The following is a 16,745-nucleotide window of genomic DNA, read 5'->3' as shown; positions in this document are numbered from 1 at the left end:
TCAAAAAATAATAATACTGTGTTTAGTGTGGACAATAGAAGAACTACAGATCCTTATGAGTCCAATAAGGCCTACACCAGTGATGGCGAACCTATGACACGCGCAGGCATTTTTGGTGACACGTGGCCGCCCAGCGCCCGCGGTCCGCCCCCCCTCCCTGTGTAATGTGCTGTCCCTGTGTAAATGTCCCGCCCCCGGCCCTGTGTTTCTGCCCCTTGTTTACCTGTCCAGCGCCGCGTTCATCCACCCACCGTCTGCAACTCCTCCGGCTCCTCCAGGCTGCAATGAGCGCTGCTCGTCACGTGACTGAGGCGACCTGACGTCAGGTCACTTCAGTCACGTGACCCGAGGCGCGCGGTGCAACCTGGAGGTGCCGAGCCGCCTGCAGTAAAGCTACAGGGAAGAAGACATCACTGGGTAAGTATATAAGTTTATTATTATATTATATTTAAAGGGGCTAGGGGTATTTTTTGTAGTAAAGGGAGGCAGTTAGGGGTATTTTAGTAGTAAAGGGAGGCCGCTAGGGGTATTTTAGTAGTAACGGGAGGCCACTAGGGGTAATTTAGTAGTAAAGGGAGGCCGCTGGGGCATTTTATTAGGGAAGGCCGCTAGGGGCATTTTAATAGTAAAGGGAGGCCGCTGGGGTATTTTATTAGGGAAGGGAGGCCGCTGCAGGACATGTTATTAATAAGGGGAGGCCGCTGCAGGACATGTTATTAATAAGGGGAGTCTGCTGCTGGACATGTTATTAATAAGGTGAGGCCGCTGCAGGACATGTTATTAATAAGGGGAGGCTGCTGCAGGACATGTTATTAATAAGGGGAGGCTGCTGCTGGACATGTTATTAATAAGGGGAGGCTGCTGCTGGACATGTTATTAATAAGGGGAGGCCGCTGCTGGACATGTTATTAATAAGGGGAGGCCGCTGCTGGACATGTTATTAATAAGGGGAGGCCGCTGCTGAACATGTTATTAATAAGGGGAGGCCGCTGCTGGACATGTTATTACAAAATTAGGTTTTTTTCTAAAGGTGACACAGCACCCGAGTTTTGCTCGGTTTTTTGGCGAATTTTGACACACCAAGCTCAAAAGGTTGCCCATCACTGGCCTACACCAAGTGCTCACTAAAGCTGCGGTATACTATGCCAGCATCCCTTTAACACAAACCTGTCACCAGGAATGCGTCTTGGGGAGGGGCAGCTGCAGCCTGCGTGCCTGTGATCTCTACTTCACACCTCCCCCTCCCTCCTCTGCCTGGTCAATGCACATGACAGAAAGCTGGGAAGGGGGGAGGGAGCTTGATGAGTGTGGAGGAGAGGAGACTGACACAGGCACACACAGGCTGCATCTGCTGCCCCTCCCCCATCTGCTGCCCCTCTACTGAAATTATTCAGAATATCGACAAAGGAATTTTTTAAATCAGCATAGCATAGGCTTGCTTTAAAGGAAATCTACCATCAAAATCAAACATGACAAACCAGGGAGACTCACTCATAGATCCAGGCACTGTGTCTGTGGTAACCTTCTTATATTTGATAATTATGGTCTCCTTCTTAATTCATCTTTTAGTATTATTCTGCTGAGCCAGAAGTGTTCTCGGTTGTTAACATAACCCCTTCCATGCTATAACTTTACAAGCTGTTACACTTTACGAGAGCACTTCCTTCTTCCCCTGTGTGAGTTTACAGCAGGCAGAGGTTATTGGGGAATTGCCTGGAGAGAAGGAAGAAGGAGGAGATGGGCTCTTATATTGTCCCCCATAGCCCTTCAGACTCATTAGTATAATTTTAAAAGTTGATGTTAGAAGGAAGGAGGCCATGGATAACAAATAGAAGAAGATTAACACAGTCCAGGTGCCTGGATCCCTGGTTTATCATGATGGATTTAGATGGTAGAATTGTTAGTTGTGGAATTAAACAATACTTCTCCTAAATTGTCTGTTGTATTCCACATTAACCAATATTATTTTTCTTTTATTTCTCTGAGTTTTGTTTCTTGTCAAAGGGGCGTGTCCTTATTGAGTTAGCACAGACTTGACAAAACAGCAGTGTAACCCCCCAACTATTTACTCCCAGAAACAATACTATCTCAAACATATTCAACATGTTCTGCCCTTGAGTATAAAATCTTGTACACATGCTGTGAAAAGTGAAGTTCCCCTTTAAGTAACACCACAAATCTATTCAGTACACCCACTGATGGATATTTTGGGAAAAAAAATAGAGAGATGCCCTTAATCTGAAATGTTACACACAGTTGGACTTATCCCTCTCCAATGTAATAGAGCACAGAGAAGAAACCATATGTGATAACCTATACTTTACCTACAATCATATATTGATTGTGAGAGAAAAAAGAGCCATAATGATCTCTTCAGCGAGCATTTATAGCGTCGTAGGCAGATAAGAGCTGACTATAGCTACAGGCTGATGAAGAAATGGAGCTATCATGTTCTCAGTAATGGAATTTTTCAACAGATAGACTATCGTGAGTATTCATCTCTCTGCTGTATTAACTCCCAGCTGTCGTAGCTGCTGTAAACAGGCAACTTCTAGCATCCAGACAAATCCGATTCCAAACATAATACCTGGAGAAAGCGACTTTTATATATATGGTCAGCTTATGATCCAAGCTTCTCGTGTCACTCTGTTTACTTCATTTATTTGTTTTTTAGTGTATTGTTTGTGGATTTCTCTTGCCTTATACCTTCTATTTCCACCATATGTGGTATATGTAGTATTTGGTCAGACAGGCCCTCAACATTTTGACATAGCAAAAGAAACTGGGAAGCTGGCAATTAAATAAATGTGCCATATTCATGGAAAAACGCTTCTAAGAGTTAAAGGGAGCCTGTCACCTCAAACATCATTACTAAACCTTGCACAATGCCTTAACCACCGGTGTAGAGGCATTCCAATGTTTTCTGTACATCCCATTCCAACCGGTTTCTGTACTTTTCTTATGTTCTCTAAAAACTACTTTTATCCTCTCAGCTCTAGTCAAGCTCCCCCCAATTCCTTTCTGACATGTATCTCACTAAAACCGCCACTCCGCACTGCCCTTTCACCCTGCCCGCTAACCCACATCACTGCCCACATGTTTGTAAGCTTAGCGCATGCGCAGCACATGGAAGGAGGTAGCCTGCTGGCCTCCACTTCCTCCTTCCATGCACTACGCATGCTCTGACACTACAAACCTGTGGGCAGTGATGTGGGGAGAGGGCAGGGCAGTCCCTGGCTCCTTCCTTCTGTGCACTACGCATGGTCTGACATTACAAACCTGCGGGCAGCGATGTGGGGTAGAGTGCAGGGTAGTTCAAGGCTCTTTCCCTCCATGCACTACGCATGCTCTGACATTACAAACCTGCGGGCAGCGATGTGGGGAGAGGGTAGGGTGGTTCAAGGCTCTTTCCTTCCATGCACTATGCATGCGCTGACATTACAAACCTGCGGGCAGTGATGTGGGTAGAGGGCAGGGTGGTTCAAGGCTCTTTCCTTCCATGCACTATGCATGCGCTGACATTACAAACCTGCGGGCAGCGATGTGGGGAGAGGGTAGGGTGGTTCAAGGCTCTTTCCTTCCATGCACTATGCATGCGCTGACATTAGAAACCTGCGGGCAGTGATGTGGGTAGAGGGCAGGGTGGTTCAAGGCTCTTTCCTTCCATGCACTATGCATGCGCTGACATTACGAACCTGTGGGCAGTGATGTGGGGAGAGGGCAGGGCAGTCCCTGGCTCCTTCCTTTTGTGCACTACGCATATGCTGACATTACGAACCTGCAGGCAATCATGTGGGGTAAAGGATAGGGCAGTCCCCGACTTCTGTACACTGCAAATTTGCTGACTTTACGAACCTGCTGGCAGTGATGTGGGTAAGGGGGCGGTGTGGAGGGGTGGTTGTTGTGGCAGTTTTTGTAAGATTCACATCAGAGAGAGATTGGGGGGGAGGCTTGACTGGAGCCGAGAGCTATCTCGCCTCCTTGACTTCATACAGTCATGAAAGCAAGAGGAATAAAAGTCGTATTTAGAGAACTTCGGAAGCGTACAGAAACTGGTTAGGAAACATTGGAATGTCTCTACACCGGTCTTTAAGTTATTGTGCAAGGTTTAGTATCGATGTTTGAGATGACAGGTTCCCTTTAACCTACATCAATATTATATGCATAAGCTCCACAGACGCAGCATAGGAATCCTTCATATTCATAGGAATACAGCTTTCACAGGAATCAATGTAAATTTGTATATGTTACAATAGAAATAAAACATTATAAACAATTTAAAATTGTAGGGGAGATAAATCGTTATTTTTGTTCCGATTTGTTTTAGCCGTATCGATGCGGATGCTTTCACTGAATGAATGTTTGTCGCAAACTAATATTCGCGCATGATATTTGGAATCTGGGTCACATAGTTGTAGAGAGATACCATGAATTATTTATGTCTGATATTACTTTACTTTAACTATAGAGATTCATATCCAGGCCGGGTAACCATGGATACATCACCGAGATCCTTGGGGATGCATTCATTTACAGCAATTGCAACTCATGAGAAGATCATGAATCAAATACAAACTGTCTCTCATTTTTCATAACAAGGCCTGTTAGATCTGAATAATCCATGCTAGAAATGACAATGCACAGTACAATAAAGCCTTTAGAATGAATTTGACAAAACCCGATTGATGGCGACGTACTATTTCACAAACCTGAACTATTTTCCTGGCGCGTTCCCTGCACCCTGGGTAGTAATTTATGACTTCATGCAAATTAGTATCAAATTATTTATTCATCATATATTTACATTTTTTACTCCAGAAGTAAACTCCCCATGTGATTCCAGTAACTAATTATTATTTCACTGACTTTATGTATGACCTTTACGACCACAGAGGCAGCTAGACGAAGGGATCCACTGACCTTCTCGAATGGAGCTAATACTTTCTTTTTTACTGTTTATTAGACTGGATGGAAGGGACTACACTCATCAGCCTTATAGATCCTGATGGATTATTACTAGAGATGAGCGAATGGAGAGAATAATCCCTTCCTGAAATGTGTAGTCCTCACCCTCCATGGATACAAATGTTTAACTTTATACTGATCCATCCCATCAGATTAGATATCAGGGGAAGTGCCAGCTCACCAAGGAGTGTTATGTGAATGAAACTGGATGACTGTCCACCAGCAGTGGAATATAATGTAGGAGGTTTGGGCTGAAACCCGGAGTCCAAGACTCCTACGGGGCCCAAGCCACCCAAAACACCCACCAAAATTTAAACTGAGAAGGCCCTTACCATGAAATCCTCGTACATCTGTACTTGCTCTGAATACACATGTACACAAGAGCCATTCCAGGACCTTTGATGGTCCTCCAAAGGTTCTGAAACCGCAGATTGAAAGCAGGCAGAAGGATGCTTCCATCATTCCCTATGAAGTTTGAGTCTTTTACCATATGTAGGAAGTGAATTCGAAGTTTGTAGGGGCTATAATAATTATAGAGCGCAGAGCGCGTGGCAATCTTAACCCCATAGTGCAATAAGACTTACCTCTACGTTTTATTGCGCATGGAGGAGTATGAAAACGGCTCACAGGCTGAGCCCTCTTCATACTCACCAGATGCTTGCTTCACAATGAAGCAAACACTCGACACCAACACCCGTCACTAACCCTTTGATCGCCGCTGGCAAAGCTGACGGTGGCATTAACAAGCCGGTAGCGCATGGGCACCGCCATCTTGGTTCTGATCGTCGCTCCCCGTGACTTCATCGGGGAGCAGCAATCCATTGCCATGACAGCCTCAGATCACAGGCTATCATGTTTTAGGCTATCTATTACAATGTGCTATTTGCACATTGAAATAGATGGTGTGCAAAATCCCCATATACTGCCATACTGTAGTATGGCAATATATGGTAGGATCAATCAGACAACCTAGGGTTAAAGTACCCTAGGGAGTCTGAAAAGTAGTAAAAAATTAAAATAAAAAAAAGTAAAAAAAAAAAAATTATATTAAAAAAACCTAAAAATTCAAATCACCCCCCTTTCCCTAGAAGTCATATAAATAAACAGCAAAAATCATAAACACAATAGGTATCGCCACATCCAAACATGCCCGATCTATTAAAATATAATAACGATTTCTCACTGCATTAAACCCTGTAACAGAAAAGTCGTAAATGGCATTTTTTTGCCATTTTTCAAAATATAAAAAATTCTATTAAAAGTGATCAAAAGGTCATACAATCCTATAAATAAAAGCATTGAAAACGTCATCAAAAGTCGCAAAAAATGACACCACCCACAGCTCTGTACACCAAAGTATAAAAAATGTATTAGGGCAAGAACAGCAAACTTAAAAATTTTTATTTTGTACAGGAAGTTTTAATTTTTGTAAATGTATGAAAACATTATAAAACCTATACAAATTTGGTATCCACGTGATCAAATTGACCCAATAAATGAAGAAGACCTGTCATTTAGGGCGTACAGTGAAAGACGTAAAATCCAAGCCCACAAGAAATTGCGCAAATGTGTTTTTTCATCATTTTCACTGCATTCAGAATTTTTTTTACCGCTTCCCAGCATACGGCAAAGAATATTAAATACCATAACTATTAAGTGCAGTTTGTTACGCAGAAAGCAAGCCATCACACAGCTCTCTACATGAGGGGCTTAGAGGAGGAAGATAAATTAAAGGGGTGTTCCCATTTCAGCAAGCAATTGATACTGTTTGAATAATAAAAAGTTACACAAATTTTCTTTATACTTTCTGTCAATTCCTGGCAGTTTTTTAGATCTGTTCTTGCTGTCCTTTAATATAAAACGTCTTTGTTTATTTCCAGTGGTCACACAGGTGCACGGCTCGTTATATCACACAGCTCTGATTACTCTCTGTGATACTAACGAGCCGTGCACCTGTGTGACCATGGTCAGATTTCTGTCTACTGGAAATAAACATAGAATCTTTTTATAGAATAACAGCAAGCAGAGATCTAGAAAAACTGTGAGGAATTGATACAGAAAGTATATTGGCAATTTGTATTATTTTTTATCATACAAACAAATAACATAATTTGCTGAAGTGGGAATAACCCTTTAACTAAAGGCTCCCATTTAGCTTGATCTTTCGGTTCACTCACACAAATGCATGTTCTGTTTGCTTGAAAGTTCTCCTTATTTGCCAAGAAAAAAAGGAATGGTTAGCTTAATTCCAACTTGCTTCTTATCCCACCAACATCTGCCATCTGAAAAGGCTTAGGACGAGTCAGGAAATGTGGGAGAGTTGGAAGTTTCAAAGATATTTTTGGATAAATTGGCACATTTGCCCAGTGTCTATGTGTAGCTTCAGTTAGATAAACTGATCAAGGAGAAAAACACATTTTTAGACTTAGAGAAGGTGTAATTCATTCAATAGGTTATAGATCTTATTTCTGCCAATTCCGAAAAGTTTTTGAAATTTACTCATCAGAAGTTAGGGGTCGTGAAGGCATAAATACAATGCTATAAATAACTCTTTATAAACTGTTGTCTGTGTCAATAATATTCTTACCACTTACTGCCATACAGTTGATTTACTCTCTGTAGGAATTTTATAAAAAAAAACCTTTATCACTCTTTCTTCAGAATGCCGAGGCAAGTTATGACTTCAGCAGCAACGATCCTTATCCCTATCCTCGATACACGGATGACTGGTTTAACAGGTAATGTGGCCTGACAACACAGTGCTTACAAAAATATGATATGACATAAACCCCATGTCACAAATGTATGATTTGCTATGCTTAAAAACTTTCAGAAAATTAAGCATCTATGTGATGCTATCAATGGGGCCATTACCGTTAGGCCAGGCGGATGGCCAGGTGAAGCCGCACCATGACCATTCATAATAAAAGTCAATGGAGGCCATGCGCTAGCCACAATTTTTGGTCATGTGCATTAGGCCTTATACACACAGAGGGTAAGATGCAGGTGAACTATGCGTGTGCATTGTTGGACCAGAATACAAATATAGAATGGAAGAACATATTTTCTGTGTTTAGTGACACATTGGGGAAAATTTACTTACCTGGTCCAGTCGCGATACCCCAATTCGGACGGTCTAATGAGGATGAAGTCCGGCGCGATTCATGAAGATCGTGCGCTCGAGTTCCTGCATCCGTCGCTTCCGCGCCAAGGTCCACCGGAGTTCACCTTCTTCTTCCCGGTGTTGTAGGTGGATCCTTTGCGACACAATTCTAAATGTTAAATCTTGCGCGTTGTCCGAATCCATCGGGTTGTCCAGTGGTCACGGCCCCGATTTCTGTCGAGTGTAAACCGGCGCCGCTGAGCCAAAATCCCTTAGTAAATGAGCCCCAATATGCTTTGCCGTTAAATATATACAGTGAGTACAGTTGAAAATATTCAGACCTTACATTTTTTACTCTTTGTTTCATTGCAGCCAATTAGGAAGAGCAAAAAAGGTTTTTTTTGCTCATTAATGTACACTCTGCCCCCATCTTGAAAGAAAAAAACTGAAATGTAGAAATATTTGCTAGTTTATTAAACAAGAAAAAAATTAAATGTCACATGGTCATAAGTATTTAGACCTTTTTCTCAGTATTGAGTAGAAGCACCTATTGAGCTAGTAAAGCCATGAGTCTTCTAGGGAATGATGAGTTTTTCAGACCTGGATTTGTAGATCCCTTGCCACTTCTATGAAGTTACTCTCCAGTACCCTCAGGTTGAATAATGAACATTGGTGGAAGCCAATTTGAAGTCTCTCCAGAGATGCTCAATTGGGTTTAGGTCGGGCTCAGGCTGGGCCAGTCAGGAATGGCCACGGAGTCGTTCTGAAGCCGCTACTTTGTTATATTAGCTGTGTGCTTAAGGTCATTGTCTGGTTGGAGGTTTAAACTTCCGCCCAGTTTGAGGTCCAGAGCACTCTGGAAGAGGTTTTCATCCAGGATATCTCTGTACTTGCATCCATCTTTCCTTCAACTGCACCCAGTCGTTCTGTCCCTGCCCACATAGCATGCTGCCACCACCATGTGTTACTGTTGGGACTGAACAGGTGACAAGCAGCACCAGGTTTTCTCCACACATACTGCTTAGATTTAAACCCAAAAAGTTCAATATTTCTCTCATCAGACCAGAGAATCTTATTTCTTATAGTCTTTCATATGTCTTTTACTGAAAAGGGTGTGGAACTTTCTCCCATCTCCCTATTGCATCTCGGGAGTTCAGCCGCAGTGATCTTGGGATTCCTTTTTGCCTCCCTCACCAAGGCTCTTCTCTCATGATTGCTTAGTTTGGAAGTGTTGTCCCAAACTACTTCCATTTAAGGATTATGGAGGCCAATGTGCTGTTAGGCACCTTGAGTGCTGCAGAAATTCTTTTGTAACCTTGGCCAGTTCTGTGCCTTGCCACAATTTTGTCTCTGAGCTCCTTGGTTAGTTCCTTAGACCTCATGATTCTCGTGTGCTCTGACATACACTGTGAGCTGTGAGGTCTTATATAGACAGGTGTTTACATCTTCATTTCAGTTTTTTCTTTCAAGATGGGGCGCAGAGTCTACAATAATGAGCAAAAAATAATAATTTTGCATACTGAAACTCCCATTCACATAGTCTGGGACAGACATAAAATTTTCATTTTCATTCAATTAGATGCATAGGATCAGGACATTCCAGGACTTTCTTTTATTTCAGAAACAAAAGTAAAAATTACATATCTGAATACCACAGGAACTATGTTTTAGACTATGTCCGGAACACAGTCTCCATCTTGAAAGCTGCCATATTAGATCAAAGGCAAGTTTTTCCAATGGAAGGGTGATCAAAGACAACCAGAATTTTCTCATAAATTCCGAAATAAGTGTGTCCTAGGACTTTTGACAAACATTGTGTATGATTCTGCCAAACAAGTACTAATAAACATAATAATTCTGCCATCCAATGATTATCTGATAAAAAGAACCTCCCAAAATTCTACAATGTTGTTTATACTAGAACTACTGGTGGTGTTCTATTTAAAATCTCGGTTATGTCCTTGTCCTTTATGTCTACATAAAAGATCCTAAAATGCAATGCTGTATTTCTTTGTATCACGGCAGAATATCTACCCTACAACTTTAGAACATGATCTTTTGTTCTAGTATTACAGTTTCCATGGCAAAATAATTAATAGAATGTGTCTTATCAACTATGTATTCAAATGAACTAGCAACGCACAAAGACAAAGCAGAGCCAAAAAGATGAGCTCTATAAAAACACAGCATAAAGAATTGAATAAAAGGTATCTTTAAAGGGAATCTGGCACACGCTTTGACCCCCTAAACTATTAACACTGCAGTATAAGCATAGGAATACTTTGAATACTTTATTAAGTTGATTTAGGCTATCTGCGCACATTGCGGATTCTGTGCGGATTTTGGTGCAGAAAATCTACAGTGTAATACAGTAGTATTAAAGTGAATGTGATTTGTAAAAAATAATGTAGACAACACGGGGTTTTTCCACATGGAAATTGTTGCTCTGTGTGGAAAATAAAATGAAGATCATGTTACTTTCTTCTGTGTCCTTGTGGATATTTGCATGCGTTTGTTTTACTTTGAAGTCTATGGTAGAGTAAAAATCTGCACCAAATCCGAAAAAAAATGCATGTAAAAACCATGCGTATTTGATGCAGATTTTATGCAGCTTTTTCAGATAGCCTTAGCACCATCCCTGTAAAATGTAGCATTTACACTTATGTTAATTAAGTAGAAGCAGGGGAAGGTTAAGACTTCCATGTGACTATTATAGACCCTACAACTCTGAAATCACTTCCTACATATGGTACTACAGTCAAGCTTCATGGGGAGTGGAGAATGGGGCTCATTTACTAAGGGCTCTGGGGCCACACTTTCGTCGGGTTTCCTGAATTTTTCCATTTTGCGCCGAATCCCGCTGGGATTTTGGTGCATGCGATCGGATTTTTGCACCGGCTTTCACGTAACAGAAATCGGGGGGTGTGGCTGTCGGACAACCCGGCGGATTCGGAAAAACCGTGGAATTTAAAAAACTAAATGTGTCACAAGATCAAGCGCTTACGTGCACCGGGAAGAAGCAGGTGAACTCTGGCGGACCTCGGCACAGCAGCGACACCTACAGGCGCACGACCTCAGTGAATCCCGGCAGCACCCAAATCCACGTCAGACAAGTCGGGATCGCGACAGGACCGGGTAAGTAAATGAGCCCCTATGTGTCTCTTCTTCCAACTTTCAATCTGCTAGTTCAGGACCTTTGGAGGACCATCAGAGGTCCTGAAATGGCCCTTGTGTGCATGTGTATTGAGAGCAGGAACAGATGTACGAGGATCTCATGGGAGAAGGTCCTTCTCAGTATAAAATTTGGGGGGGGTTTGGTGGCATTGGGTTCCTTAGAAGGCTTGGTAACCAGGCTATCGCCCAAACCGCCTGTATTATAATTCACTATTGGGTAGAAGTGTTTCAGGGAGCATAGCCAGAACCCTTTTGGGCTTCAGCCTCAATGCCTAATCCATGCCCCTCACACCACTTCTATTATGCTTGCCACCTCCTTTGATGCAAATCCCGTTCAATGCCATCATCAGCGCTCTCGTTGTACCACGCTTGCTTTTCAATGTGTAAGTCTGCACAGGAAACGTACATCAACAGCGCTAATCATGGCACTGAATGGACCTTGCGTCGGAGTAGATGTCAGGTATGGTAGAAGTGCTGCCAGGGGGCTATGAAATTTTAACAGGCATGGAACAGGTGGTCAAATAAATAGGGGGTCATTTACTAAGGGCCCGATTCGCTTTTTCCCGACGTGTTACACGAATATTTCGGATTTGCGGCGATTTTCCCTGAATTGCCCCGGGATTTTGGCGCACGTGATCGGATTTTGGCGCATCAGCGCCGGCATGCACAGGACGGAAATCGGGGGGCGTGGCCGAACGAAAACCCGACGGATTTGGAAAAAACGCCGCATTTTTAAAAAAAAATGTGTCGCGAAAATTGCACTTCCCTTCACTCAGCCCGGCTCAATGTATTCCAGTGCGTTCCGATGCTCTTCAGCGCAGCAGCGCCACCTGGTGAACGTCGGAGGAACTACCTTAATAAATCCCGGCCGGACCTGAATTCAGCGCAGAGAACGCGCCGCTGGATCGCGAAAGGGCCGGGTAAGTAAATCTGCCCCATAGAGTTACATCTGAGATTTCTATTTTTGCTCTTACACTGGATTGCTGATTTAGTTTAGGAGGTCAAAACCTGTGACATATTCCCTGGACTCCATCACCAATTTTTACCCCATTAAACTTTAAGCAGCCATAGGTAGGGTATTAAATGTAATTGAATGCATTCCCTCCTTTATGTTAAAGTTCTTTCAGTATCCGGGTTAGAAAACCACCATAACTCACCAATGACCACAATCCTTGCTGCCGCTTGGAATTATTACCAAACTTTGTCAACCCATTTTTCTCGTTTTTAAAAACTTTTATATCTGAAAAGACACAGAGTCACTAGCAGGCCAGTCATCCTATCTTCCAGCTTCTGACAGATCTTGACTGTGTAAATAATGGATTTGAACTTTTAGAGCCGAGATAATCAATTGTATTGAGATTTAGGATGTTAAATTGCGTGTAAAATGCCCTGTTTACAATCCTGTTTATTGCCGGGTATGTAAAGGATTATTCTCATTATCATATTTTAACAAATTCAATGAGCCGTGTCATATTGCAGTTTCTACGTAAAGGTGACTTATTTAATAGGTAATTACTAGGGCCCTGCATGGACATATAGGCCATAAAATAAAGGTTAACATTAAGCATGGATCTAGGTCTTCAGGGAGGGTAATTAATGGACGTGCTTACATTCATAATTGCTAAATTAAGCAAAGCTACCAAATTCATATTGAGATTTTTTGTGAAATATTTCCATTATTTAAAGGGTAGCAATGTTAATATGGTATTAAATGTTTAAAGGGGTATTCCAGGAATATGAATGTCTGACATAAAAACCCAGGATGATATAAATAAATGAATACAACAATACTCAATGTGATTAGTCACAAATTGGAGCTTAAATAGTTTGATTTTATGATTTACAAAATTTATGGCCTCTCTAAAGTAGGTGGAGTTATCACTAAGATGGCCGCCACTGGAAGCTACAAGTTCCATGATCCTTTAGTTCTCAGTAACTCCTCCTCCCTCTTATGCTCTGCTCCCGGTGATGATATAACAGACTTTCTTGCTCTGTTACCATAGTAATCATGTGTAACTGCCATCCCTGCACATCACCACAACACTGGTCATACTGGATGCACTGCAACCAACTGACTACAGCCAAACATAGTGGTGATCACATGACCTGCCCAGGCAGGTGCAGGACATGTGATGTGGACATGTGACCAGCGGCCATCTTCTGTCCTGTGTCTGCTCCACAATGGACCGTGTGGAGGAATTTAACGGACTGATTAAAGGGCCAGTAGCATTTTAATTCTTCATTACAGTCTATGTCACCAGCATTTTCTGCTAAGGGAAGCAAAATTTTAAATAACAACTAATTACACATTAGCTTATATTTTGAGTACCCATTTGTATATGAATTATGCTTATTCCTGGAATACCTCTTTATTAAAATCAATCATACATAAAATAAACAAAATAAAATAAATTAATAACATGAATTAAAGCAAACCTGTCAGCAGAAAACGACCTAATAAACCACTACCAGTATGTTGCCAAGCAGCTGAGCAACTTCTAGATCATGTTTCCTTTATGACCCAGTGTGGTGGCGTCATCCAGAAAATTAACTTTGAAGTGAGATGGAAATTGGTTGTATAAAGTCAAGGAGGCGGAGATTTTAACACTGAAGTCAAGCTCTCTCTTCCTTTTAAAGCCCCTTTTGCTGAACGGTCCGGCATTCAGAGACATCACTATCCAGATCTCCTGAAGTCAGATGCATGATGTCAATCACAGAGGAGGAGGTGTTTACAGCTCCCCACCTTGACTTCAGTGTTAAACTCTCCACCTCCTTGACTTTATACAACCAATTTACATCTCACTTCAAAGTTTATTTTCTAGATGATGCCACAACACTGTACCATGAAAGAAACAAAAACTAGAAGGTTTAACACTGTTTGAAAACATACTGTTGGTTTATTAGGTCAATTGCTGATGACAGGTTACCTTTAAATTAAGAATGACTATTACACAATTAATATGCTTGAAAAATTGCATATGTTCATCAAATTCAACCAAGAAAGGACAGGGATTGGATAAGGAAGGGATGTAAATAACCATAAATTAAATAACTAATATAAATTAATAAATAAATAAAGGTTAACATTTGGCACAGATCTAGTTCTTCATGGAAGTAATTAATGAACCTGGGTATATACTCAATTGTTAAACTCAGCAAAATTTTCCAATCAACATACATTATTTTTGTAAAATATTTCAGTTATTTAACGGGTATAAATGTTAATATGCTATAAAAAAATCAATCATACATAAAATTTCCAAATGTATTATTTTTGAGAGGATGTGGGTGGAGCTGTGTGAGTTAAGGGTGTGGCCTCCAAACCTATGGACAGTACCACTTACACTGGAAAAACTGCATAAATAAGACCTCAAGCAGTTTATAGAGGAAGCAAATGTATTTTTCCATCATCTGGAGATCCTGAGATAAGCCAAAATTATTAAGAGGTGGAGGGGCGTATCTAGGTGATGTAGAGCCCCATAGGAGACTTCTTAATAGGTCCCCCCTTAAGAAAATTCACATTTCTGTATACTCACACATATAAGTTACAATCACACAAAGTATATACATACAGCATATACACACACACACATATATATGTATATATATATATATGTATATATATATATAGTACTATATACATCATATACACAGATCTACAGAGCATGCACATCACATATGCACACACATATAGAGCATATACACACAAATACATAAAAGATACATACATATACATACAATACTCCAGATGCTTGGGCCCCTTGACACTGTGGGCCCGATAGCAGCTGCTATGGCTGCTACCTCTGTAGTTACACACCTGAAGAGGTGTAAACCTCAATGGAAATGGGCTGTGTGGGTGTGTTTCCTCCGGGTCCACCGGTTTCCTCCCACACTCCAAAACATACTGGTAGGTGGATTAAATTGTGAGCCCCTTTGGGGACAGGGACCGATTTGGCAAACTCTGTGCAGCGCTGCATAATCTGTGTGCACTATATAAATAAAATAGTTATTATCGTTATTTCTCTGTATCCTTTTCATAGCCATGGAACACGATGTGCCGGAGAAGTATCTGCTGCAGCAAACAACAACATTTGTGGGGTCGGAGTTGCATATAGTTCGAAAGTTGCAGGTACAGTCTAATATATTTTCATCTTCTAGTCCCATGATATATAATAGTTTATTTTTCACCACTGTAAAAAAGGCATAGAGTTGTACACATTTGGTTTGTTCTAGTTCATATCGCCACCTACTGTACATAGGAGGGATATAATATATAAAGGAGTAAAGTAGAAGATTGAGGTCATTGTTGTATTTTCATTAGAATGGTAGATGAATCAAGATGTAGAAATGTAGAATCTTTATGATATCTTTCCAGTTTCTTTGATATTTCAGAGACTGTGAGTTACTTAAAGGCAAAACTTTCCAAATTATATAAACTGCCCTCCAAGAGATCCGAAAATGCACACTTTTATTTGGCACGTCCATTATACAGTGACATCCCCTTTTTAAATCGGTGTCATTTTTAGAGATGAGCGAGCACTAAAATGCTCGAGTGCTCGTTATTCAAGACAAACTTTTCCAGATGCTCGAGTGCTCGTCTCGAATAACGAGCCCCATTGAAGTCAATGGGAGACCCGAGCATTTCTCAAAGGGACCATGGTTCGGGAATAAAATGTGTTATTTAATTGAAAATAAGTTAGCAGATGTATGCAAACATCTGCAATCTATTCTTCACTGTTCCGCGCGTATATTATCTCCCGACAAGTTAGCAGATGTGAAGAACAGTGAAGAATAGAATAAAAACAGTGAACACAGGATCATTTAAGTGAAAAACGCAGTGAAAAACAGTGAAGAATAGATTACAGATGTTCGGCACCTCTGCTTACTTGTCGGGAGATACGCTGTTCTGGGATCTGCTCCTCTTCTTCCACTGAAGTCTCCCCGATCTCTCTGCCCTTCCCGATGTCTCTGTGCTGCCGCTGCCCCGATGTCTCTGTGCTGCCCGATGTCTCTGTCCTGCTCACCGTGTTCTTCAATGTGTTCTTCACACATATATATTGTTCTTCACATACTATTTTGTTTGCACCGTTTCGCGCGTATCTCTCGACAAGTAAGCAGATGTGCCGAACATCTGTAATCTATTCTTCACTGTGTTCTTCACTGTCTTTTTCACTTAAATGATCCTGTGTTCACTATTTTTATTATATTCTTCATTGTTCTTCACTGTGTTTTTTTAATTAAATGCTCGATCTCGAGCAGGGAAAATACTCGTCTGAGCAACGAGCCGTTTCGAGTACCTTAATACTCGAACGAGCATCAAGCTCGGACGAGTATACTCGCTCATCTCTAGTCATTTTTCCCTGAATGTATGCTTGGCTACTATTAGACCATGGCCGGCCTTCTTGACATAAGCGGAATAGAATTAGGGTAAGAAATTAGGAATACATACTCTAAAAAGATACTCTCGAATTGTTATTTTATGAAGATGTAATATAGAAGACAA

The 16,745-nt window shown here is 41.3% G+C and overlaps 1 protein-coding gene across 1 annotated transcript in view; it reads left to right on the top strand.

Moving 5' to 3' along the window:
* Positions 1-16,745, top strand: part of PCSK2 (proprotein convertase subtilisin/kexin type 2) — a 138,793-nt gene that overhangs the window by 89,678 nt on the left and 32,370 nt on the right. The window contains exons 6-7 of the mRNA XM_072140428.1: positions 7,627-7,703; positions 15,283-15,371. Of these exons, the coding sequence (XP_071996529.1) occupies positions 7,627-7,703; positions 15,283-15,371 (166 nt within the window). The remainder of the gene's footprint in view (positions 1-7,626; positions 7,704-15,282; positions 15,372-16,745) is intronic.

Source organism: Engystomops pustulosus, chromosome 3 (assembly GCF_040894005.1).
Source record: "Engystomops pustulosus chromosome 3, aEngPut4.maternal, whole genome shotgun sequence".
Taxonomy (NCBI): domain Eukaryota; kingdom Metazoa; phylum Chordata; class Amphibia; order Anura; family Leptodactylidae; genus Engystomops; species Engystomops pustulosus.
The sequence above is the reverse complement of the archived record's forward strand: the minus strand, read 5'-3'. Positions and strand labels throughout refer to the sequence as shown.